This window comes from Talpa occidentalis, unplaced genomic scaffold, assembly GCF_014898055.3.
Source record: "Talpa occidentalis isolate TD23 unplaced genomic scaffold, MPIMG_talOcc4v2.1 talOcc4.13, whole genome shotgun sequence".
Classification (NCBI taxonomy): domain Eukaryota; kingdom Metazoa; phylum Chordata; class Mammalia; order Eulipotyphla; family Talpidae; genus Talpa; species Talpa occidentalis.
The window spans coordinates 90,943,297-90,969,791 of record NW_023601322.1 but is presented as its reverse complement, the minus strand read 5'-3'; the positions used below and the strand labels follow the sequence as shown (position 1 = coordinate 90,969,791).

The 26,495-nt window shown below is 38.0% G+C and overlaps 2 protein-coding genes across 16 annotated transcripts in view; one reads left to right on the top strand and one right to left on the bottom strand.

Moving 5' to 3' along the window:
• The window catches only part of LOC119243609 (uncharacterized), a 782,255-nt gene that overhangs the window by 644,775 nt on the left and 110,985 nt on the right, over positions 1-26,495 (bottom strand). The window lies entirely within an intron of this gene.
• Positions 1-26,495, top strand: part of LOC119243607 (bifunctional heparan sulfate N-deacetylase/N-sulfotransferase 3) — a 143,376-nt gene that overhangs the window by 25,588 nt on the left and 91,293 nt on the right. For all 4 annotated transcript variants that reach the window (XM_054694534.1, XM_054694533.1, XM_037509532.2 and 1 more), the window contains one exon: positions 24,767-24,854. In XM_054694534.1, coding sequence (XP_054550509.1) covers positions 24,767-24,854 — 88 coding nt within the window. The remainder of the gene's footprint in view (positions 1-24,766; positions 24,855-26,495) is intronic.

The following is a 26,495-nucleotide window of genomic DNA, read 5'->3' as shown; positions in this document are numbered from 1 at the left end:
CAGCTGCTCACTGCACTCAAAAAAGTGCTATTTCCCTAAATGGGCTCTGTCTCTAATCACACCAGTGACACAAGGCTGTTCCTCAAGTTTTCAGGGTAATTCAGAGACACAACACTCGCTCCATGTTCAGTCCTCTGACCTTACAAATTGACACCATGTCAGTGCAACATCCTCTAGAACAAGAACCTTAGAAGGGAATTCCTGGCACATCTGAGTTTTTAAGCTCTCTGCCACTTTAGGCTGGTTGTGTATAGAACTGTATGCCACTCAGGAGAAAACTCATTATTGAAGTTTAGCCAATCCTTTAAGTAACTCGCAGATAATACATTCACGACTTTATCATTGTATTTTTATTGTCCATGAGCCTAAACAGATTTTTTTTTTTTTTTTTTATAGAGGCATGTTTTATTTATTTATTTGTTTGTTTGTTCGTTTGTTTTGTTTATACATGCACTGGGGACAGTCAGAAGCGCGGGAGGGTGAGAGAGTTCACCAGAGCCAGAGCGGGGAGCAGAGCAGGCAGAAGGACCAAAGTACACTGCTGAGGGGAGCAGCGGGCGGCAGGAGAGGTCTGCGCACCATGTGGGACCCTCCTCTGGTGGCCGGGGAGCAGCCGGGAATCGAACCGGCGCTGCAGAGGCTGCGGGCAGCTTCGCAACCCAGCGCTCAACCGCTGCGCCACCGGGGAGGCCCTAAACAGATATTTTTTAAGTTACTAAGGATAGCTCAACTTGCAATTTTTTAATGAACAAAAATAGGATGCTATATAATTTTTAAAAGCACAATTCAAGAATTTGCCACTAGTGTTATATTTTATTTATTTATTTATTTTAAAGATTTATTTATTTATGCATACAAGAACTTGAGTGTAAGCCAGAGGTGTGGGGGATGGGAGGATTCACCAGAGAGAGTGGAGAGCAGAACAGGCAGATCTACCGAAACACACTGCTGAGGGGAACAGGGGGTGAGACAGGAGAGGTCTGCTGTGCCATGTAGGTAGCTCCCTGGCCGGGGATCAAACTCATGCTGCAGTGGCTACTGATAGCTTGATAGTGCTGTTTTCAACCCCTGAGCCACCAGGGAGGCCCACTAACGTTATCTTAAAGAATCTGACACTGAGAGATGTTTAGACATAATCACCTATCAAGATGAGACTATTTTCATGGGTTTCCAAATCACAGAAAAGGCAAAATAATCATGTAAAATGCTTGCTTAAAAATGCAGGGCGCCACATCCCAAGTTCATAGGTTGTAGCTTGGCAGATCTAAGAGGGCCCAGGAACCTGTCTATTTGATATGCTCACCTCAATAAATCCAAGGTAGATGGTAGAGAAGCACATGTAGGGAAACACTGGTTTGAGTAAATAGCATTTAACATTATGCAAAATATAAAGACATGGATCTTATTATATTTCTTTGTAGAAACATGTTAAAATGATTTTTGTATAAAAATATTCAGTATTCTCTATGCAAGCAAATATACAATGGAAAGAGATCAAAATAGAATTAAAAATTCTGTGACAGAATTCAACCTGTTGCTGGGAGAGAAGTAGGATTTAAGGGGCCTCCCCAGTGGCACAGTGGGTTGAGCGCAGCATTGTGAAGCTGTCCGCAGCCTCTGCAGCACAGGTTCGATTTCGGCTGGGGATATACACACATGGCGCAGCAGACCTCTCGTGTCTTGCCTGCTGCTCCCCTCAGCAGTGTATTTCGGTCAGTCTGTTCTGTTCTCCACTCTATCTCTGGTGAATCCTCTCACCCTCTCGTGCCTCTGGCCTGTACCCCATTTCTAAAGAAAAAGTAGGATTTAAGCAGTAGGAATTAAATGCAGTATTCTGGGGGTAGGAAGGTGTGACAAGGAAAAGAGGACCAGAGAGAGAGAGAGGAGAGTCATGTCACATATTCTTTATGGGCCTAGGCTTATTAAATGTGCTTATAATGTAATATCAAAGAAATCACAAAGCTCTGGATTGAATTGAGTGGAACAGAGATACCCCACCAGGCGATTAAAATTGTTAACTTGAGGAGTATTTTTCAGTGAAGAAAAGAAATTTTATCCTAGGAGCTTTAAACTGAATTCAAACATTTGTCTTTGAAAAGCTACAGTTAGTGTAGCTTTGTCCAAAATGTTTGTTTTGTCCAAAATGAAAATAAATTGTGAATACTTTCGAATATGTAAATAATACCTGTACTTTGCAATAAAAACAATCAAATAATTTAGCAAATCACAAAGAAGGAAAAATATCTCTCCTAAGTCCCACTTAGATACTGGATTTAGTTATTTTTTAATGTTTGAAAATCTGATGGTTAAACATTTTTATTTCATTAATGTTTTATTTTATTGTGACATAGGATTCAAATGGTCATTTTTTATTGCCTTTTGATAGTTTTCTTTTGAGAACTGACCTTTGTCCATCTTCCTGTGGGATGTTTGTTTCCTTTACTGATCTGTATAATACTCTCCCTTCACAAAGAAAAATAACTGGGAGGTGACAGTGTCCGCCCTCTCCCCTTCTTAACAGGTCAGAAATTGCTTTCATCCAGTCACCCCCTTAAAGGGAAGATTTTGTTTCTTACACCTACAGTCTTTCTAGGCAGTCATCATTTTCCTTTTTTGCCCACATCCCATGAATAGAACAGGAGGCTTCTAAATTGAAAAATAATCTTCACATATCAATATTCCCAGAAAATAATTATGAGAATTCCCATAAGTTAAATGAAAAGAACCTCATTATTATAGCAGGAGAATGCTTATGCAACCTCTTCTAGAAGATCCCAGATGGCCACACAGCATGTGTGCCTCTGCAGTGACTGCCTCAGTGACATATTAGCCTTAGCCTCAGGCCTCCACTGCAAAGACTGCAACCCTTTGTCAGAGGGCCACTGGCAGAATGCAGTGAACCGATGGACATGAAAACACTTTACAAATTCTAAAATATTATCTTTGAATTGCAGTTTCTTTTCCTAAGAGAACTGGATTTAATCATTTCTAAGGATTATACAGGTTCTAACTATGTGAGATTCTCTAAAACATTGATAAGGGAAGCCCAGCACCAAGTAATATGAACAGAGGAATTATATGACAGAATAGCGTGAGCAGAACAACCTCTTCTAAAGCCAGAAGCCCCTTCCTTCACCTTCCTGCTAGGCTCTGCCTATGAATGCCAGTGAAGACGTGCTGTGAGAAGGCCTGGGGGAGCTCTGACCTCAGCCCTTTTGACAAAAGGAGCAATTCCAAGACACTCTGGTTTCCCTAAATAATGTATTTCCCATCTAGGACATAAATTATTTAAATATCTAGCATTAATAATATTTATATAATTACTCTCTACAATATGGTATTACAATGCACCCTAGAAGCTTGCTTTTCACTTGAAAAAAATTTCCCAGGCCCTAGCTCTTAAGAAATGTGACCCTTCAGCCCTAGTCTCCACCACGTGTGGACTTCCTCCGTTCTCCTCTGGCATTCTCATTTTTATGACATGAAAAGCTCTTCATCATTTCATATTTCTGATTATTTACTTTTCCTTGCCAGTTGCAGAGAGGAACATAATATTCCTGCTGAAAAGGGCTTGGGGGCTAATGTGAGTCAGATCAACCTGGACCCAGCCCTGCTCCTCTCTAGCTAAGTAACCCTGGGTTAGTTTCTTAACTTCTCTCATTCTCAGTCACCATATCTTTAAAATGAGAATAATACCTACTTCACAGGTAGGTGCATGTCGCTTGTGCGAGTGACAGTGTATTTCAAGTGTCTGATTCCATAAATTTAAGTCACGTTTCATTATCATGCCTCAGGAGAGAATATCTGAGCAGCACTTTGGAAGGAATTTTAAAGCAAGTGAAATTAGTTCTTCTAAATTTCCTTTTTATAAAATCAGCTGGAAGAAAACACCATTTTGGTTGTCCACTCAAAACGTGTGAACTAACACCTGCAGTGTGCCAGGAGTTCTTCTGGGAGCTGGTGATAGAGCAGCAGCCAGGATAGAGAAGTCCACTGTATATATATACATATATATATATATATATATTATATATTACCTCTCTGATGAGGGAAAAAAAGATCAACACACAAACAAATGGCAGAGTAATCTCAGAAGACATAAGACAGCTATAATCTCAGCCTCAGTGAAATCAGGTGGTGGAAGGTGTGAGGGGCACAAGGGGAGTTCTGACTGGGTCAGGCTGGATAGGAAAATACTCTCTGAAGTATTGGTGAGCTGAGCCTACCATGAACACAAATATCCAGGGTAAGTGAGCTGCATACAAAGGGATGTTGTGTGACAATATCCTAGTCTATGAAATAAGCTTGCTGTGGACATGAGAGAGAAAAGGAAGGCCAGTGTGGGCAGAGCACTGCGGATGTAAAGGAGCCTGCGGCAGATAAGCGCCAAAAGGCAGGCAGGGAGGGACCAGACAATGTGGAGTCTGACCGGACAAGAAGAGGACTAAGGATCTCATTCTGTTTCAGAGTGCAGCCATTGAAGGTCTTTGGGAAGATATTCTAAGGTCTGATTTTGATTTTTACAAAATCGGTACTTGCAACAGCACCTCTCTCGTGGCACTAGTTCTTATTAGGGGGAAAAAATCTGGAGTCTCTGGACTTGTTGACTTTTTGATGTCTTTCCGATGTCCAGCTGGAGATAGGCAGGCAGCTGGGTCTGCAAGTCTAGAGTTCAGGCAGGAAATATAAATCAGGAATCCATTAGCATATTGATGGTATTTAAAGCCCTGGCGCTGGATGAAATCACCTAAGAAAAGGCAGGAGAGAAGAGAATAAGAGGACCAGCCCTGGGCGCTTCACAGTTAAGGTCATGTCTCAGATATATTTAGATGTCACAGAATGGCTGAGAGTCTAATGAATTCTTCATTCTCATTATTTATTTTTAGGGAATGTCCTATTCCTAAATTAATTCATGAAAGTCTTATTTGAAGTTCTGCATCACTAACTTTCCTCTATTTTACATTTCAAATCCATGCTTTTATATCAGATAATAGGTTACTCATGTTACTTGACTTTTTTTATGTCCTTTTTTTCACTGTCCTCACCATGGAATGATAAACATAGGCTCTCTCAATGAATGGCTGCTGGGCTCATTATTTAGAGAAATAGGATGAATAATTTGTCTTCTTCATGGAACTGTATGAATAACTAGTTTGTGGGGCTATGAATTCCTTTGCTGTATGGAAGAAGGCTAACTTAATTCATTTTATTGCCAAAAAATATATAATGTGATCCTTTGGAAAGCCAAAGATAAATCCAAGTTCATAAATTTATCTTCCTAGAATCTCCCTTTCTCTACTGCACAGGAATGAATGTAAAGTGAAATGATAATAAAGCTTTGGACTAGAGCAAACTTGTGCTCAAATCTCAGATCCATCCCAGCTATGAGACCTGAACAAGCTACCTAACTCACTTGAACTCCAGTTTTCTCATCCTTAAATCGAGATCATGATAGTACCTACTTCATAAAGTTTGAAGAACTTACACCACGGCTGTCCTTGGTATAAATGAGACATCACATTTGGTTTCCTTTTATCTCCTAAAATTATATTGCGTCCTATGGTAGGTGTTTTGCACATATGCTTTATTACTCTCAGTACACATCACAATAGCATACACACAAAATCCAGTTTATTTTTAAGTGATGGGCGCAAGTAGTGGAGGATGTGTACATTTTATCTGTAGATATGCAAGCACACAGATATAAAAAAAAAATGCACTGTTCAGTTTCACATGAATTTGCTTATTTCCAAATTAAAATTTATGTATGACAAGACCTTTTACATGTAACAGGAGGGATTTGTTACATCCACAGTAACTTGTTGCTTTTAAACAAACTTAGCAAGATCCAGAGGAAAGGGCTGTTATGGTCTCATTATTTCCTGCCCCCCAGAGGATGAACTGTGTTAATTAAGTAAATTTAAAGGGGGGAAAACGCCTCTTTGCTGTATCTCCATTAGGCTGCTGTCTCTGTACTTCCTGATGTTTGTTCCAATTTATTAACTGTGAATTATACTTCTCAGTAAATTAACCCTTCTTTCTCCACTCACTTTGCCAGATACAATATTGTATAACATTACAAACCAGCTTGAGAATATAGACATAAAACCATTTCCTGCAGCAGTGAACCTCAGGTTTTAACAGCTTTTGTGAATCTGGGCCTGATGCTCATTTTTCAAGCCAGGAGCAAACCTATAAATCATGTGAAGCACAGTGTCCCTGTCTTTAGAAAGCTGTTTACAGTCATGTATATTTATTAGGTTTCCATAGTGTCAAGCAATGTTTTCTTTGCCCTCTTCTTTTTATTTTATTTTATTTTATTCATGCATACAGAGATTCCTATCCCAAAGCTTCTCTAATCCATCATAAAACAGTCTCTGGGGATGTTTACCCTTCCTGCCTCTATCTCTACACAGTTGCTTGTGACAGTACCTTAACTACACTAGATCTTTTACTGTCCATGGATAGTTACAGTTTTCCTTTTGCCACTTGGTAACAACTGTGAAGGATCTGAGATTTCACCCTGCCTTCGAGCTAACAAGTCAGCCTGCCGGGTTTCACGGAGGCTGACAGGAATTCTGAGACTTCTGGCTCAGAAAGAAGGGACTGTGTTATTCAAAGCAAAAGCAGCAGCCAGAGTGTCCACATCTGAGCTGGTTCTCCAAGTTCCAGTTCCTGCATGGTGACATGAAAAGGTCCAGATGACTGATATCCACACACGCAGTGGACTGCATGACTGGAGAGGAACCCTGATCTTAAGGAACCAGAGTCTTTCATAATGGGTAGTAAGCCTGCCTGAAATGTGCCCTGGAGTTCACATGTTCTTCTTCATACTGGAAAGTAAGCAAACGTGCCCTTTATTCTGAAGGAAGACACTGTCTCTACCCAATAAGGTTATTTACTCTACAAACATCCTTGAAAACATAGAACAAAGCAAAATCAGCACACGAGACTTGCAGGAAGGCTAGATACCATGCCAAGTGGTCTTCTAACACCACCAAAGCTTTTCTTTGGGGACTTGCATTATAGTTTATTTTTGTTTTCAATACTTGCTTTTAAAGTTAATATGGATTCAGTGCTATGAGCATGTAATCTCAAAACTACATAGTCCTATTATAAAAGAACAACCCATATTTCTTTATTTAAATTAAATTAAAATTCTATTTTAAACTTCTGGTGAATTCACTCAAATTCTGTGCATCTCGCTTTCCTCTTCTGCAAAATGAATTAGATTGTATTGCTTTATTCCGTGAGTTGTTGTATAGACTGCATGAGATAACCTAGCAACTGTGTGATGTTATAAAGCTACAGGAAGTGCCCGTACATAGCAGAGAGACCAGCACACACAAAGCGTCCACTAGTAGCATTAGAATTGGCTACAAGTACACTTTGATGCAATACATAAAACTTCTCCGTCACTAAACCAACATCACTAACCCCATCTCCAAACATACCTTGGGAGTACTGGTTTACCTCTTGCTGCATTTCTCAGGAGGTAATATTTTTGAAGATCTATTATGTGTTTTCAAGTGATTATCTGATCTAGTGCTTCCATGTACCATTTCAGTCATTCTGCACAGCATTCCCATGATGAAGGTGCCATTTTACAAATGACTAGGCTGAGAGTCAGACATTACCCAAGATCATGCAGTGTGTCAATGGGAAAGCAGGTGCCAAATCCTGTCCACTCTAGCCAGACTTTAGGCCTTTTTAATTTGTAACCAGTCAACCTTTCTTCCCTCAACTTTCTCTCCATCTTTTGACAATGGTTATACACAACACACTAACTTTAAACCTAAATGCCACTTTGGGTAACATAACCTATTGTTGGATCCATAGGCTTAATCAACATGCTTTACTCAGTCTTTTTGAATTTATGATTCCAGGCTATCAAATCTCTGTCAGGAGCCTCAATGACAGTATGACACCTTCGAGAAATGCAAACACAGTCACTTCTGTGGCACACTGACTTTTCAAGAACATTCCCATTAAACAGAAGTTTTAAAATGATCATTTAAAAAGAATAAGCCTGCAGTAACAAGATCCTTGTTCAGGTAAACCATAGAAACTCACTTGAATTTTAGAAGATAGACTCTTAATGTTACATTAAAACAAACAAAGATGAAAACCTGCCTATGTAACTTAGTTCCATAGGAATTTTCTTTATACCAATTCTGCACAGAAAATCAAGTATATAGGGCCTCCCTGGTGGCACAATGGGTTAAGCACCTCACTATGGAGCAATCCGCAACCTCTGCAGCATGAGTTCGATCCCTGGCCTGCCAGGGTACAACCCACATGGCGAGGCAGACCTCTCCTATCTGGCCTGCTGCTCCCCTCAGCAGTGTATTTCATCAGTCTGCCTGTTCTGCTCCCCACTCTGTCTCTGGTGAATCACTCCCCAGACCATATGGCCTGTACCCCAGCTCTTGTATGCATAAATAAATAAATCTTTTAAAAAAAAAAGAAAATCAAGTATATAATTTTTAAAGTAAACTCATAAAAATCAGACCAGGGAAATTAATCATTGGTTATTAACACTGCAATAAAGTATACTGCAGATTTGCAGCAGAATTAGGTTTTATATTTCCCAAGACCATTATTGACAATAGCAGACCATATCAAAAGTCTTCTGAAGGAATGTTTCCAGCTCACAGAAATTCACCATCTCAAGAAAACTCAAAATTTAAAAAAAAAGTGTCTAATAGAAGAGTTCTGACAATAGTCCCAGAACTGCCTGATGACATTTAGAATTCAAATAATCTTTAAACAGATATGAAGAGAAAAAAAGTACAAATAGAAAATACTCTGGTGCTATAATTAAAGTAAGTATACAGTCCCTGAAAATAATGCATTGATATTATAATACTTGGAAAGGCAGTCAATCAACATAATATTCAGAGTGACAAATGAGGGGGGTATCCTGCAAATGTCAGTTAATATAGTTACTGAATCCAGGTTCCTAAGCTTGCTCAAGTTGATTACTTTTGTTTCTTATTAATTTTATGTATGGGACACCTTTGGGTTTATTTTTTTCTTTAAAAAATTTAGGGGAAAATTCTTAAAATTTTTAAATTTTTTAAAATTTTAGGGGGAAAACAACAGATGTATACTATATCCTCATGACAAAACCAGAACAAAAGTCATGTAATGAAGAATATCATGCTGTCAACCTGTTCAGCTTTCCCAAGTTCAGTGACTATTTTATCTATTCCAGTGAGCATTCTCTGAGAACATAGGCTATTATGGACTTCTTCTAGATACTTAGCCTTATTGTTACTTGCCATTTATCTGATCTCTTTCCAGGGTTTCAAAAGATTTAGTCTATCTCATCCTACTACCATTTGGAGAAAAGTTATGTTATTTTCCTTGAATGTGATAGTGAGTAGGCACTTAATTCTCTCAGGGACATAGTCCTCCACTGTTGCTCTTTCTACACTGCTCTGTGAGTTTCTCCTGACTTTTTCTTACCCAAAACTCCCCCATCCCTTTTATGCAAGGGACTTAATTTTTTTTTATTTCAGCATCTTAAAATTAGGTCTCATCTCTATAGCTTGTTTAAAACCTGGGCTACTTTTAATTTACAAGCAGTTTGGGGAAACTTCTCTTTGCATTGAGTTATGAAATAAAGTCTAAGACTCAAACAGTGTAGTAAAATCTTCTCAAAGTTTTCCTGTGATTCATTTACATGATCCAGATACGCACTCTCATGTGCAACGCTCCAGAAACCCTTATTTTAACTTTTTTTCAACATCCCTAACATCTTACTACTTAGTCATTCAGACACCACCCACCCGCCCTCTGACACCTTCTTCCTGATTGAAAGAGGCATTTATGTAGATGAGTCACCTCCTGCCAGCTTCACAGGAATTACATAAAAGCAATCTGCCAACCAGCTAGGCCTATGGGCAGAAAATCACATTTAGTGTCAAAGTGAAAGTCATTCTTGCTTGTGGAGAATCACAATAAAGCACTTTAAGCCCTTAACTCTCAGGCTATCAAGCCCTAATCTACACACTATACTATAAATGAGAGAACTTCTAGCTGTTACACTTTTATCAGTTTGGTTTCAGCTTCCTGGCCTAACAATACTAAGTCTTGAGTACATTTTTGTGTGTGTAGTGCGAAAATGAAAGGCTAATTCATACCCAAGAAAGATGACGTATATGTGAAATATGTGTGTGTGTGTGTGTAAGTGCATATATATTAAGGCAGAGAATGTAGATTAAGAAAAACATAATATGAGTAAAACACAATTTTTCCACATGAATTAAAAAATATTTGGATGGAAAGACTTAAGAGCTACGATTTGTGGCGATTATGGCTATTTTATATTCTTTAAAAATTGAAATGTTTGTCTATATAAAATACTGTACCCGGACAGTATATTAGTCAAGATATTTTTACCTTTCTTGTTTCTAGACAAGACAACTTAGACCATATGGAAATACAGGTTTAAATTTCCCCATTCTGCTTCTTATTCACTATGTGGGTTTAAGCAAGTCACTTGAGCTGAGCTTCAGTTTCTTTAACTGTAAAGTGCCAGTAACAGTGAAGCCTGCCTCCCTTGACTTGCTGTAAGTATGAGATGAGATGATATGTGAAAGCTTTTTGAGAATTATAAGCAATACTAAGAATATAAATTATATTATTTTTATCTCAAAATCAGAATTGCAGTGTAATCGTATCCTCATTATTTTTCTCTTGGTGGCACAAATTAGTGTTCATTGAGGCCTATTTGGATGCCAGTTCATGCTGCCTTTCTGTAGAATCCTCTCGAGCTCTTGGCTTAGCCCAGGGTTGACCCCTAAGTTGGTTGCTTTTATACAAGATTGTGAGGAAGGCTGGGAAGTCATATTCTTTTTTAGGTGATAAACAGAACCCTGGAAGGTCCTGTGTATCCCCTCATCCTTCCTCACCAGCCCCCCACGCACACATTCGCAGATTGATGGAACTCCAAAGTAAGACTCACTGAGGTTCTGCCACGCCCCCTGCAATAATATCTCAGCGTGGTAGGACTTCTCTCTGCCCTAATCAGTTCCAGAGCATCCTAGGAATTAAGTGTGTGACACAAATTATCACCGCCTATTAGAACTGGGGCTTTGCCTGCCAACGCAGAGCTTATGCTGTGTTCACCTTGGTCTCCGCGCTGAGGAGTGAGGGCAAGATGGCCTCTGAAAAGCGTAAGTCATTGTCCATCAGAAAAGAATTGCTACTTAAAGATTTTTCTCATTTTGCATCCTAGGTTTTCTCTTAAATTACAAAGGACAGCACACAAAGGACAAGAAAGGCATGCACACTCACACCAGATCCAGAGTCTCTACACTTCTCCCAAGAGAGACTATATTGCTAGCACTGAATCCTAGATGTTAATGCAAAGGAGGCTGACCCTTAATGCTTCTCTATTGGAGGAGGCGTCCCCACGTAGAACCTGTGGGATGTTGTCAGACACACACTGGGAATGCAAGATGTTAATCAGATACAAGAAAAAGTACCATATTAGAGATGTTAGAGGAAACTTACAATGTCACATCATTTCCCCCCCCTTATTTTTTAGTTTCAATTCCCACCCTTGTTCAGAGTGAAGTTGAAAGTAAGTGGAGCAGTTGGCAATAAAGCCTGAGTCACCACTGGGTTTTTCTGTGAGAGTACCAGTCAATAGAAATAACAAAATTCTATGTAAGCCCTAGTGGTATCCAGTTTAAAAAAAAAAAAAAAATGAGTACAAATAATATCAGTGAGAGAACTGACAATATTTTAAACCAGTCCTTACCAAAATAATCACTCTTTGATGAAAGCAAACTTTTAGGGTTATCTGCATTTGCTAAAACCCTGGTAAAAATGGTGTATGCACTTTCCCCCGGGCTGGTCCTAGGGTATTTAATTGTGACTGGCAAGCAAGCTAACAAAGAATGCAAGTAAATATGAAAATCAAAATTACATGGGTTGAGTGCCCATTGTTCTCTCTAACTAACTCAAAGCTGGGCATGGCCAGGATGCACTGTGTCATCTGTGGCCAGTTGCACAGGAAGCAACTCTGCTCTTTGTCCAGCCAGAGCCACCACTGTTTTCCTTGGGATGTTTATTTTGCATAATCTGTAGTAACAAGCTTATAAAAAAAGAAATTACAACTTGGACTTTGTCGATTTTGTGTGACTTCATTAATCTCTGAAATGTTTGCTTCAACCAAACACAAAGGCCCTCACTTTGTTTTCAGGGACTTTTTTAGAAAACACGTTAAAAACTGCATATTTTCATCCATGCAATGAAACTGAAACATAAGAATAAACTCTGTGATTGACCTTGACACCCTTGTTGTGCTTCAAGCGAAAAGTTTAGGTGCAAGCACACGCTGTTCTGATGCTGCTGGGGCACTGATGTGGCCTCTATTCTGATGTTATTGTTAGATAGCGCATCAGACATATGAAAGGTCATTTTAGTTCTCTTAAATGAAGTTAACTGACTGTCATAGGTTCAGGGCATGGCAAATTTAGACTCCTGTTTGCAAAATGTAATATTGGAAGCATTTGTGGAAAAAGAAAATGTTTTAATTTTTTTGAGTTTTTAGTCAATCTTGTTCAAATAATTCAATTGGTAAATCTTAGTAATGGGATAAATGAATATATTATAAATTAAATATATAAATATATATATATTAAAATATAAATTATGATATAAATACAAATTATAAACTATAAGTATATATAAATTAAAATATAAAGCATAAAATATAAATATATGTATAAGTAGTATGCAGACAGAAATACAGCCTCTATGGGGTCTAGACAATTCCATCATTGATTGCAGTTTAATTTTTGTTTTATATGACACTATTTGTAAAGGCAATCTTCCCATTAGAGAACTGATTAGATGTTGTCCTAGACTCTTTCTGGAGCAGTAAGAGGATTCCCATCTAGGTCATTGATTTACATGTGAACTGGGTCACTGAGAAATTTCTTAGTAATCTAAATGGAATAAAACAAACTCAATAAACCTGAATAAAGGCATTCTTTCCCCGTCTTAGAGTCAAGTTACCAAATATAACTAAAAATTTCAAGCATACCTAAGATTTATTGTTGGAAGAGACAATGAGTCTGGCCTGAATTTCCAAGTAAGCAAATGTGATCTTAGATATTCTGCTTAATAACGTCAAAGATTAAGGCACTGATATTTATTGTCTATACTCTATACATTGCGAAACCCCCACACTGATAATATGTCAACACCTGGTGTGTCTTCCCAACTTCTTTTCAGACAAGAGGCCTATGACAGAGTGTTTTGTAGCATCTGATATATTTAGGAATAAGAAGGGCTTTGTGCAACTAGGAACTCATTGACCCTGAGCAAGAACAAAGTGGAAGCAGAGGCATAACCAGAAAAGATAATCTGAAGAAGAAGGTCCCTGTGAAGCTAGCTCCATTGTGGAGGTAACTGTCATGCAGATGTGGCTGAGGGATCATGCCTAAGAAGGAAAACCTCAAAGGGATAAGGCACAAGTAGAAAGACACCACTTGCCACCCACATGTATGAACAAAACATCTATGTACCCGCAGCCCATGGAGTAGCTATGAAAAAAAATCTGATCCTGGCGCACTGCCCACACCCCTCACTACCTCACCACCTAAACTACCTCTCCTCCACCTACGTGCCCAGGACAGCCCTGCTGACAGGTACTGGTAGGTCATGGAACCATTCTGCAACTGATCCCATGTCTCACAAAAAAGGTGAATGTCAAATATTTTAAATAGTGAGTTAAAATTAGAAATCAAATCTAATTTTAAAACTTTAGTTCTGCTTTGAGAAATCAATTTTAAAGGAATTTATAAACAATTGAAAGATATATCGTAACATGGAATGATCGCCCCTCTTATTAAAGCCCAGGGGTGAACACGAAGTCAGTTGCCATGGCTTTTTCTCTGTGTTAACTGATGATGGATTCTTTGACCTTTACGTAATTAAAGCAGATGAATAAATGAACTTTCTTCCTATCTACAAGAGAAACTTCAAATCATGCAAGCTGAGAAAGCAATGCAATAATAAAAAAAAATAAGCCTCTATTTTTCATTAACAAATAAATAAATAAACCCTGATGATGAAATCTACAAACACTATTTTTGAGTTATTGATATTGAAACCTATAACTTTTCACAACTTTCGTCACTCAAAAGTAAATCATACCTCAGCCATCCCCTAAAGTAAATCATGTATCAATATAATTTTCAAATGTCTTGTGAATTAGTTCCAATATGCAAAGAGTCTTCTTTAATAGAGAATGATTCCAAGCCAAAATGCCAGAGGTATTAAGAGGTAGAAGAGTTTTCTCAGATATGAAGAGATGAAATTAAAATAATGCACATAAGTACACTTAAATCTTACAAATTTCATAAAAACTAATTTTTCTTCTCTTGGTTTTATAACATAACTGGTGAACAATGAAAAAAGTTTGTTAAAATCAAGGCGTATTATTAAAAATTCTGTTTTGTTTTTTTTTTTTTTTCAAATAAAGCCTACGACCTCAAAAGATATCTTTTTCTTTGTAGGAACCATGTCAAACTATAGGGAAAAGTCCCAGGGAGTAATGTGTTTATCCTCCTTTTCAAAGACTGAGACAGCAGTGCAGCAGTTTCAGAAATACCAAGCTTGGCAATCTCTATAATATCTTCAGCTCAAACATTCTGTTATTCTGCTCAGTGATTATCATAAATTATGATGCCTCCGTAGTTCCTTTCCAATCAGAGGACTCTCTAGTCAGAGTCTGTTTTCCAGATATGTCATGCTTTTACCCCAAGGATGGAGGACCAGAGCAATGAAGGCACTCCTGGGCTCCCTCCTCTTCCCACCGCGGTAATGTGCTCCCCACACCAGGTCAGGTGCAGAGCAGCCTGCACTGAGCCAATATTCCTGCACAGAGTAGCATAGTACATATTTTATGTTTCTGTTGTCTATCTCTAGCATTTTCCCTTTTGAAAAATCTTATCAAATGGTTATCACTTTTAATGTAATACATACTTGTGAAAACTTTAAGTCATTTATTTTTTTAGAATTAGGTGAGGGCCTCCCTGGTGCCCTATGGATTAAGTCTCAGCACTATCAATGCAATGGCCCACCACAATGGCCTAATTTTCATCCCCAGCCAGGGAGCTGACCCACATAGGGCACAGCCAACCTCTCCTGTCTCGCCCACAGCTCCCCTCAGCAGTGTATTTCAGTACATCCACCTGTTCTGCTCCCCACTCTGTCTTTAGTCAATCCTCTCATCCTCCACCACCACCACCACCCCCAATCTCTGACCTATAAATAAATAAAATCTTTTTAAAAATAATAGAATTAGGTAGAGGTATTAAAACATGATTACCATGTTCCAGGCAGGCACTGGGCTTTGCACAGATTCTATCACCCAAAACTTACAACCCCATGAGGTGGGTACTGAAGCTCAGATTGAGGAAAGTGGCTCTTGCCAAGGTGAAAAGTTACTCAGTGTCCTCATTACTGGGATTCAAGCCCAGGAGCCTGCCCACCAGAAACCAAGCAATTATCTATCTGAATAGCCTCCCAGTTAGAATATTGTCAGAAAATCACAGTAAGTTATTCTGGTGGCTTGACTTGAAGTCTTTGTCAAATATTAAGCCATTTCTATTTCTGGTCTCTTTAGTCAGCGGGTCTTTTCTCTCTTTCCATTTTAGAATCATCATTCTTTTTGCTTCTACAACTGTTGTTGGAAACTTCCAGTCTGTAAAAGCTGGGCTGAGCCAAAGAAATCTTTTTGCTCAATTTTAGTTCCTTCTTCCTTTTGGTCCCAGGATTGTACTTCAGCCCTGGATTCTATTCTAAATTCTAATTCATAAGCATTCATTCATGCATTTATTCATTCAACAAATATTTATGAGTGTCTGCTGCATGCCAGGCACTCTCTTCAGTAAATGACGCAGGCTAAGTCCCTGCTGTCAAGTTCCTGATGTTCAGTGGGAGGAGAAAACAGAGTGTAGGATAACATAGTAGGTACTGACAAGTGCTAGGGACATAGCAGATGGAAAGCTGGGCCGCCAGGGTGGAGTGCGTCATTGCCGAGTTTATAAGGAGGGTTAGGGAAAGCCTCTCTGATAAGGTAATGTTTGAAGAGACAGAAAAAGTGCAAATCAAAACTGTGATGTTCTCCAAACAAACAGAAAAAAACTCTTAGATTAAAAAAACAAAATAGTGGTTACCAGAAGAGAAGTGGTTAAGAGGTGTAGGTAAATCAGGTAAGACAGATCAAGTGTACGACAAAGGATGGAAACTAGACTTTTGGAGAAAACAGTGTGTGGTATATACAGATGTTGATTTCTAAGACTGCATGCCTAAAACCTATGTAATGGTATAAGCCAATTTTACTTCAAAAAATTAATGAAATGTTTCAATAAAGAAAACGTGATGCTCTGGGGAAGAGAGAAAGTGTAGCAGGAGCAAAGGCCCAGAAGCAGGAAGAATCTTGGAGTGTTCCCCTAACTGTGAAAAGGCCTGCAGGCTGCAGTTCGGCAAGAACAATATTTATGGATTTAGTTTTTGTGCTGATTATACTTTATCTGCCTAGTTCTTCCATTAATTTCTTTAGCATCTTTCTTTGCAGTCGGTTTCTGTAGGCCCCCAATTCTTTGTATCTAATCTGCCTTGTTCTTGGAAGCAGATCACAGGGTTTGTTAAGACTACATGTAGAATAGAGTCAAGTGCTACCAACTAAGAGCATAAACCCTTTCCTAAGGAATAAGCTCAGTAATGTTAGCCTTGCTTCCTGATAGCTGTTCTGATCTCACAGGCATTTTCCTTAGGTTCTAGTAGACTAAAGTTGCTAGACGAAGTGTCAACTTGGGCCCTTACCCAACCCTCATTAAAAAAAAAAAAAAATTATAAAGTATTTCAGTCCATCCCAAACAGGTTCTGTGATCTTATCTAATGCCACACTAGGTTCTTCATCAGCCAAACCTGACCTCATGACCTGAAGCACCCAGAGCTTTGTCTATGCCTCATTCAAATATGTACAAAACTGTGCAATGATGTAAGAAAATAATAATAATAATAATTAATAAATAAATATGCCTCTTATCATGGGGCACCCTTACTATGTCTCTCCATCACCTCCATTTACTCTATAAACTTTTCAATTAAATATTATTCTCTGCTCTTCTGGTTGAGCATTACTACTGCATTTCCATTCATTCACTCATTGTGTCCTTCTCTCAACAAATACCAGCTGGGAGTCTATTATGTGCTAAGAACTGTTCTGGGCACTGTAAAGACAGAGGTGATGTTTACTCTCTTGGAACTAAATGAATGATTCTAATGAGGAAGCATTATGTGAATGATTATGAATAAATACTCTTAATAGTAAGAGATTCTGTGAAGAAATTGAACAAACTAGATAGAGTGAATTATTTAAAAGAAGGTAGGGACCTCCCCATTGGTGCAGCGGGTTGAGCGCAGTGCTTTGAAGCTATCCACAGCCTCTGCAGTGCGGGTTCAATTCCCGGCCCGCCAGGGAGAAACCCACATGGCACTGCAGACCTCTCCTGCCTTGCCTGCTGCTCCCCTCAGCAGTGTCCTTGGTCCGTCTGCCTGTTCTGCTCCCTGCTCTGTCTCTGGTGAATTCTCTCACCCTCTGTGCCTCTGACCTGTACCCCAGTTCTTGCATAAATAAATAAATCTTTAAAAAAAAAAAAAAAAGACATCATGATTTTTTGAAAAATTAATCAAAGAAGGTGGTCCAGGAAATGACAGTTAAGCAGGGACCTGAAAAGTTGAGGAAGTAAACCACATGATTGTCTGGGGAGAGGGCATATTTGAAAAAGAAACAGCAAGATCAAAGACCTGGACATGAGAACAGATTTGTTATGCTCCAGGGACAGCATGAAGACAAGTGTATCTATAGTTGAGTGAGTAGAAGTGAGTATGAAGGATGATAGAAAGCAAAGAGCATAAGGCAAGGAAGAAATAATATGAGGATTTTTTACATCAACTTTTGCCACTAGTTCCCAACAGATCCTGGACAATTTTCTTAAAGCTAGTATACGGTATGGGACCTTTACTGGAAATAATTTTGTTAAGGTAATTCACATGATATTTTCTAAGTAAAATTCAGGGGAAAAAAACCATGAAGATAGCAGTATTCACAATTGTACTCTCCAACTTATCTGTTTGTTGAAGTGAAATTCACATACATAAAATTAACCATTTTTAAGTAACCAATTTAGTGGCATTTAGTAGAGTCAGTGTTGTGTAGCCACCTCTTCTATCTGGCACAAAACATTGTCCTCGCCCCAAAAGGAAACCAACCACAGACCCACTAAGCAGTTGTGTCCAATTTCTCCCAACTATCACTGGCAACTATCAGTCTACTTTCTCTTTCTATGGATTTACCTATTTTGGATATTTCTTGTCAAAGGAATCATCTGGTATGTGATCTTTTGTGTTTGAATTCTTTCACTGAGAATTAATGTTTTTGAGATTTATCCACATTTAATATGTATCAGCACTTCATTCCTTTTAAACTGAACAATATGACATTACATGTAGCTAGACCACCATGCGCTTATTCGTCCATCCATTGATGGACACGTAGATTGTTTCTACCTTTTGGCTGTTGAAAATAGTGTCAATATGTATAAAGTATTTGTTTGAACACCTGTCTTCAGTTCTTCTGGGTAAATACCTATGAGTGTACTTGCTGGTTCATATGATAATTCTATATTTAGCTTTAGCTTTTTTTTTTTTTTTTTTTTTTTTTACCTTTAGTTTTTTGAGGAACAGCCAGACTGTTTTCCAGCAGCAGCCAAGCCATTTCATAGCCCATGCTATACTGACTCTTAAGCTATCCTTACAAGCACCTAAGTCCTCACACCTAACCTTCCTTAGGTTGGAGCTGGTTACCCTATCTAACCACACTTTACATAAGTGACAGCCAGTTTTACTAGTTCTCCCAACCTAACTGAAAGGGACTTTTATTAGAAAAACTAAGGAAAATAGAATTAATAAGGACAAAATAAAACTTTAGAGGCTACAATCTTAGTTATATAATATTCAACCCAAACAATTCAAGCCATGATGGAGTGCTTTGGGGCCAAAACAGTTTCTCAAACCTCAACTGAATTCCAATGTCGTTTATATATTCCATTTTTTTAAGAATATTTCTGATTTGATAATTCATTATACTCATTATTAATGTGACTCATATAATCAGTGATTATCTGAATGCCTACTGTGTTCTCAGGAATTTGCTAGACAGTGGGTATCAAAGGTTTCATATCCTCAAAGAAAAACAGGCCTATAAATAAAATAGAAACTACCTTGAACTATTTGAAATCAGGTAACAGACAGTGAGTCTGAGTGTGATATCATGTCACTTCTATAAAAATCATCTGGATGCTTTGACTCTACATGAGTGCTATTGTTCAGAACCTCTGGGTTAGAACCCAGGAGTCTGCATTTTATTAAGCTTCTCAGATGATCTTTAAGTACATATACATTTGAGAAGCACAGAGGTAGGGAGTGCTTTTATTTTAGCACTTTCCTGAATAATTTGAAATTAAAATGTTTCATAAATACTTTTTTTGAATTTGAACTATTTTGAAATTTTTCATCAAGCTACAAAGCAATTTATGCCCATAAAATAGTGAAAGAATATTCACTCTTTACGTGGTCAGGTCTTGGTAAGCTTACTGCATTATCTGATCAGTCAGAAATTCATTCCTTTTGTTATTCAGGAAATAGTGACTTGCCCCTCTTCTCCCCCTGATGTGATTCATGCTGAGCTTTGGGAATGAAAAGTGCACTGGTTGAACAGTCACTACCTCATGGGGTTTATAGTCCAGCTTCAACCTCACATTTTGTCTTTAACATAAAACACACACTTTCTTGGTGGGGGATAGTGGCTAGGGAACATTTTATTGGATTTTTTTTTTAAGATTTTTTTTTTATTTATACAAGCACTGGGTACAATCAGAAGCTCGGGAGGGTGAGAGAATTCACCAGAGATAGAGCAGGGAGCAGAACAGGCAGACTGATGAAGTACACTGCTGAGGGGAGCAGTAGGAGTGGCAGGAAAGGTCTGCGTGCCATGTGCGACCCTCGCCCAGTGGCCGGGGATCGAACCGGCGCTGCAGAGGCTGCGGGCAGCTTCGCAGCCCAGCGCTCAACCGCTGCGCCACCGGGGAGGCCCCTTTTTTGGATGTTTTAAAAAGTTGAGGTTTTCCGGGGGCCTCCCCAGTGGCCCAGCAGTTAAGCGCTAGGTTGCGATGCTGCCCGCAGCCTCTGCAGCGCCGGTTCGATCCCCGGTTGCTCCCTGGCCTCTGGAGGAGGGTCCCACATGGCACTCAGACCTCTCCTGCCCCCCGCTGCTCTCCTCTGTAGTGTACTTCGGTCCTTCTGCCTGCTCTGCTCCGCACTCTGGCTCTGGTGAATTCTCTCACCCTCCCGTGCTTCTGAATGTACACAGTGCTTGTATAAATAAATAAATAAATCTTTAAAAAAAAAAAAAAAGCTGAGGTTTTCCAACATACCTCTGCAACCATAAAAGAAAATCTAATTTGTTCTAGAACAACAGTGAATGGTTGAGATGCCTCAGGCCCCTCAGGTGGAACTCAATACCTCTACTTCCTTTTCTGTTTTGCTGCTAGCAGCAAGTATTTTAAATTATTAGGATTTTAAAATTATGTTTACAACAACATATAAAAATCCTTTTCTGTATATCAATGAGATTTAACTTAGTTTCGTAAAGGTACCATATTGTTAGAATCTGTGGGCTACTATTTATGTTTATTTCTTTCTTTAAAAAAAGTACACTAGTGTTTTGACTATTTAAATATACCAACCATAAGCTAAGAAGAATATGCATAACAATTTCAAGTGAATACTTACAGCAGCACTTACATGTTTGCTATTTTCCCACCCACATATCATTTGCCAATTTGCAATTTGCCAATTGCAATTCAACAAATGTTCTAGCAAAACCATCTCTCATCTATATAATTGAGAGGTTAAGTATAATGTATGCTCTGGACAGGTTTAAGTATGTAGTAGAAATAATTCAAGAATACTGTGCAACTCTTTCCTCCTTGGCATTCATAAAAACCTTTGTCCTTACTCTCTTACTACAATGTAAACAATAAAATACATGAACATTCAACAGGAGAATGAAGAATTCACTAAGTTAACTATGAAAGAATTGCAAAGCCCTATGAAGTTTCCTATTAAACAGCTACTTGGATCATGGTATACTTTTGTTTAAGATCCTCAGTGCTGGTTTGACAACCATACAAAAGTGTGAAGATTCCATTTGAAAAAACTTTAAATTTTTAAGTATATGCCTGATTTTATTCCAAGTGGATAACAGTAAGAAACAGCAGGTGAAATTTTGTGAAAGGAAGATAAAGAATTTTTAAGGTTGATAAGGGAGGAAGGGATGAGGATTTCATTCATAGAGCTAAAACTCTGCTCCTCGATGCTCGGAAGGGTTTTCAACCTAGAGATCTTTTTCTCAGGGGATCTCCATACCAGTCCATGAGCTGTATACTGTTACCCCAGTTTCTCAGAAGGGAGGGTAACTTGAAAGGCTAATTTGTCCAAGCTCACGTACCCGTCAAATGGCAATCGGTTACCTGAGCCACAAAGGATCTAAATCTCCTGTTGACTCAGCAATCCACATCAGTGAGGACACACTCAAGGTCTGGGGGTTCAGCAGATGGTGGCCTTGGCATAAGGCAATGTTAGCAAAGAGCAGGATAATCACTAAGAGCCCTTGCTATCATTAGCTGAGACCCAGGTGAAAGTTCCCTCTCCATTTTCCTGAACATTAGAGACCTCACAGACATCACAGAAAATACACTCCAACTGTCAGCCTTTGCATTTCAAGTCACCACAACAAACTCGAACCCCTTCCCCATATTTTTTTATGGTGTACACTTTAAATTTAGAATATGGACATCTAAGTGCTGAGTGACTATCAGCCTCCTGGGTAGGTTATTGTTAGGTAGTACAGCTCTACAGCTGTCAGAGTTTATAATTAGTTGCTCAATTGTTTTCATTTACTTTTATAGATATAGATACATTATATATTTATACTTAATATTCTGTTGACTAAGAAAATATTAACTCTAAAATTTCTGTGCTGAAACATATGTATTCTTGCCTGCTGTAGAAAAACTACACTCTACCCTAAAATTTCTTCCCCCACCTTAATGTGACTAACGAACTCCTTTTGTTAACTTACAAAAGATAAAACAAATCAAAATATAACCTAGGAAGCATAAATACAAAATAAAATATTAGCAGACATTCCCCCAAAGAATGTCACATGCATAATGAGAACTTAAATGGTTCACTATATGAAACTTTTTTGCAGTTATTTTTAATTTTGTCTCTTTGATTTACTTTAATTGATATATTCATTCTGTTAAGTAAACTTGGAGAAAATCCAAAAATACTATAAAAGCTTCCCTTTTGCTCAGTCCTCAGAACTCATTTTCTTTAAATTACATCTTTTTTGCCTTCAACCAGCTCTTTTAATGCCTATATTTTTGGCATTGTAGAGTGAAGCTTCAAAAATAAAATTAGTGGGGCAGCATGAAGATACAAATTTAAAAAAAATAATTTGGGAAATAGTCAAATTTTATGTCAAATAATATCATGCAATTCTCTAACAATTTTAGTTGAATATTATTTTCACTCAATACTTTCATAAGCATTTCCAAATTAGCTACAAAACCGATTTGTTTCTTAAAGAGAATAAGAATAATTATTTTCTCCTATAGAAATGGCTTCTTCATTGGTACATAAATATCTACTGGTACACAGAGCAGTATTTATATATAATATAGACATTTAATATATATTCACATATAATTATATGGATATTGCTGATTATCATATCAACATCTAATATTTATGACACTTTAAAAACGCCAAGCAATCTTGTATATATTGCCTCTTTTCTAATCCTCATCAGAGTTCTGTGAGTTAGGTCATTGTTCCCACTTTAGGAAGGCATGAGTTCAGAGAAGTCATATGAATTGTCTAACATTGCTGAAAGTAACAACCACTATATTATTAAATAATAATAGTAACAACAATAACAGAAGGGTAGCAAATGAAGATTGGTGAGCACATACTCTGTGCCCCTCACTATGCAAGAGCATAATAAATGCTGTTATTTAATCCTCAAAGCAGTGCTTTTAGGTAACTATTATCCCTCCTTTACAAATGAGTCTGCAGCTTGGGAAGGATAATAGCATGCCCCAAACCAACAGGCCAATCCAGAATTCCAGCTGGGACAATCTGACTCCCAACCTGCCCGCTCAGTGAGTGTCCTGTACATCTCAGGGCTGACCTTTAAATCCAGACCTTCAGATTCCCCACCTGATGTACCTTCCATAAGGACAGAAAGGCTTACGCCTGACCTCCAGGCAGCACCCTCCACACATGAGGGCACGAGCCTTACCTCATCACTGCAAAGCTGGCTGAATTCTCCTTCCCTCGCTCATCCTACACTGAGCTCTTGTGAGGTCAGGACCTAATCTGTCCCCAGTGTCACTGCCATCCTTGGCTTCCATAGGGAGGTATGGAAATTCACAAACAAATCTGTCTTCCATCTTTGAGATTCAGAAGCTCCTTTCAGAAGCTCCTTTCCTCTGCTTTACACAAGGAGAATCACATCTCAGGAAAAGCAGACAAGCATGGGATAATCTCTGAATGAAAAACTATGCCTGCCCCCCCCCAAAAAAAAAGATTGCTTCCAGGGAGTCAGATATACCACCAAGAAAATAAGATTTTGTTGTGTGTCCAGTCGTACTATGAAAAGGAGGAAAAAAGGATTTGGGTGGCAGAATAAAGTGCTAATTTGGAATCAGTGTTCTACTAGTCTATGATCTACAACTAATTTTATTTGTGGAAATGGACAAGTCATTTCTTCTCAATTTCTTTATGTGCAAAAGTAGTGCTAATATTCTTACAAATCTATCATTCAGTGTCACTTTCTACTAGTTGAGGTAGCACCAAACTACCACTGTGTGTGAGAGAGAAAGAGGGAGGGAGAGAGAAGGAGGAGCAGGAAGAGGAATATAAGAATAGGCATTTAAATAAACATGAAAAAGAAAAGAAAGTTTTTAAATATCCATAGCATGGTAAATATTTTATAGAATGTAACAATTAAACCTGATTCAAAATGGCTTCACTTGTCAGAAGTGGGGCATTTTGTTTGTTAATCCAAGAGCAAATTAGAGATTTATTTTGCCATAATATCCTCTTCTGAAGAACAATCACTCTCATTTAGGATTCTAAGATTTACAGATTGAAAAGTCTTAGATTTCGAAAATCAACGACAATAACAATCTGCTTCTTTCAGTGTATGTGCTTGCATGGTTTTATTTTAAGGAGTGTCCTTCTTTTGACAACTGGTGATCCATGTCCCTGAAGGGTAAAAGGAGATATATTTTATGTACTAGGTAGTAGTTCCTTTGATATATGCAGAATAAACTTTTCATTTACTTCCTTTTTCTAGCTGACACTTTTTGCTGATTTATTGCAAGCTAAAGGATAAATATATGGGTGTGCTTGATGTAATCTGGAAAGCATCTCTCTAGTTCTAAAGTGGTAAAGAAACTACTTTCCATCATTTAATTCTCTCACAAATAAAGGAGTGGTTTTATTTTTTGAATGCAAAAGGAAGTTATCTTTTAAAACTTCTCAATTCCTTTCTCTACCTGATACATTTTTTTTTTTTTTTTACAATTATGTGTTTCAGGCCCTGCTTGATACTCAGAATCTTTTGCGTGCACAAATTACAAATTTTACCTTCAACCTGGGCTTTTCAGGGAAATTTTACCACACAGGTAAGAAAAAGGAGAGGAACTATTCTCATGGCCTCTCCTACCTCCTTCTTCAAATTTGCATACCCTTCCTGTTCACACCTTTCTCCTCTCCTTCCCATGCCCCTCCCTCCTTTGTTTTCTTCTTAGTATTCCATTCCATTTAACACACTTCCTTTTCCCTGTTAGAAAATGCTAGTGACTTGAAAGGTTATTCACCGTTTATTATCTAATGGTCTTCATTTCCTATTGAACTACAACCTACATATAGAAAAGTTCATAAATAATAAGTATAAGCGTTCACAAATTGACACAAAATATACACCACTGTGTGGCCAGCATGCACACCAAGGAAGAAAATGTTACCAGAACTCCCCCACCTGTGCTCCCAGTTACTAGCAAAGAAAACCACTATCTTGTCTTCTGTATCAGTCAGTCTGGCTTTGAGATAAGTGTAAAAGGAATTATACATAGACTTTTCTGTGTCCAGCCTATTTTGTTCAACATCATTTTGGTTTCACAGATACTATTGTATATAGCTGGAAATTTTTCATTTACATTTCTTTACAGTATTTCATCATTAGAATATGCCAACGTTTCTTTATTCCATTTCTTTGAAATGTGGATGATTGATTTCTAGTCTTTGATCCTTTGGTAATTGTCATGTTACCTGTCCTTGCAAGGACAAAAGTAATCTTTTCTGTTAACTATCAACCAGGAGTAGAATTGCTAGTTATATCGATGGTTATGATCAGTTTTAGCACAAAATGCCAAAGAATTCTTCAATTGTTGTACCTATTTATATCCCCAATGGTATATGTTTCCCTGTTGCTCTCCGTCCTATTAATATTTGATGTTGTCTTTGTAATTTCAGCCTTTCTGGCAAGCATTTAGAGATATACATGGTTTTAATGTATATTTCTCTGATGAGTGAAGAAATTGAGCTTCTTTCATGTTTATTGGCTTTTTGGGCATCCTCTTGTGAAGTATCTTTTTTTCCAGTTTTACTTAGTGATTTATGGAATTTCTTTATATATTCTTACTGAGTCAGTCCTCCATCAGTTATTAGGTGCAAATACTTTGTCCTTTTGTGTGGCTTGTCTTCTCACTCTCCTATGGTGTTTTTGATGAACAAAAATACTTAACATAACATGGTCAAATTTATCTTCTTTTTGCTCGATGGCCAGCCAACTGTTTGTGTCTTTTAAAAGACATCTTTATATACTGCAAGATCATGAAAATATGTTCTTACATTCTGAAAATATATGTCTGTGATCCATCTGGAATTGGGTTTTGTATATATGTTAAGAGGAGTAAAGATACCTTCTTTTTCTTGTGCAAAGTAAACCATCAACAAAATAAAAAGGAAACCTACTGCATGGGAGAACATATTTGCTAATCATGTATCAAAAAGGGGCTAATATTCAAAATATATAAAAACCTTATATAACTTAATAGCAGAAAAAATCTAATTTAAAAATAGGCAGAGTATCCTTCACAAACTCTTCCAAAAAATTGAGAAGGAAGGGACAATACCAAACACGGTCTATGAAGCCAACATTACACTAGTACCAAAACCAAACAAGGACAACACAAAAAAGGAAAACTACAGGCCAATCTCTCTAATGAACACTGATGCAAAAATCCTCAATAAAATTTTAGCTA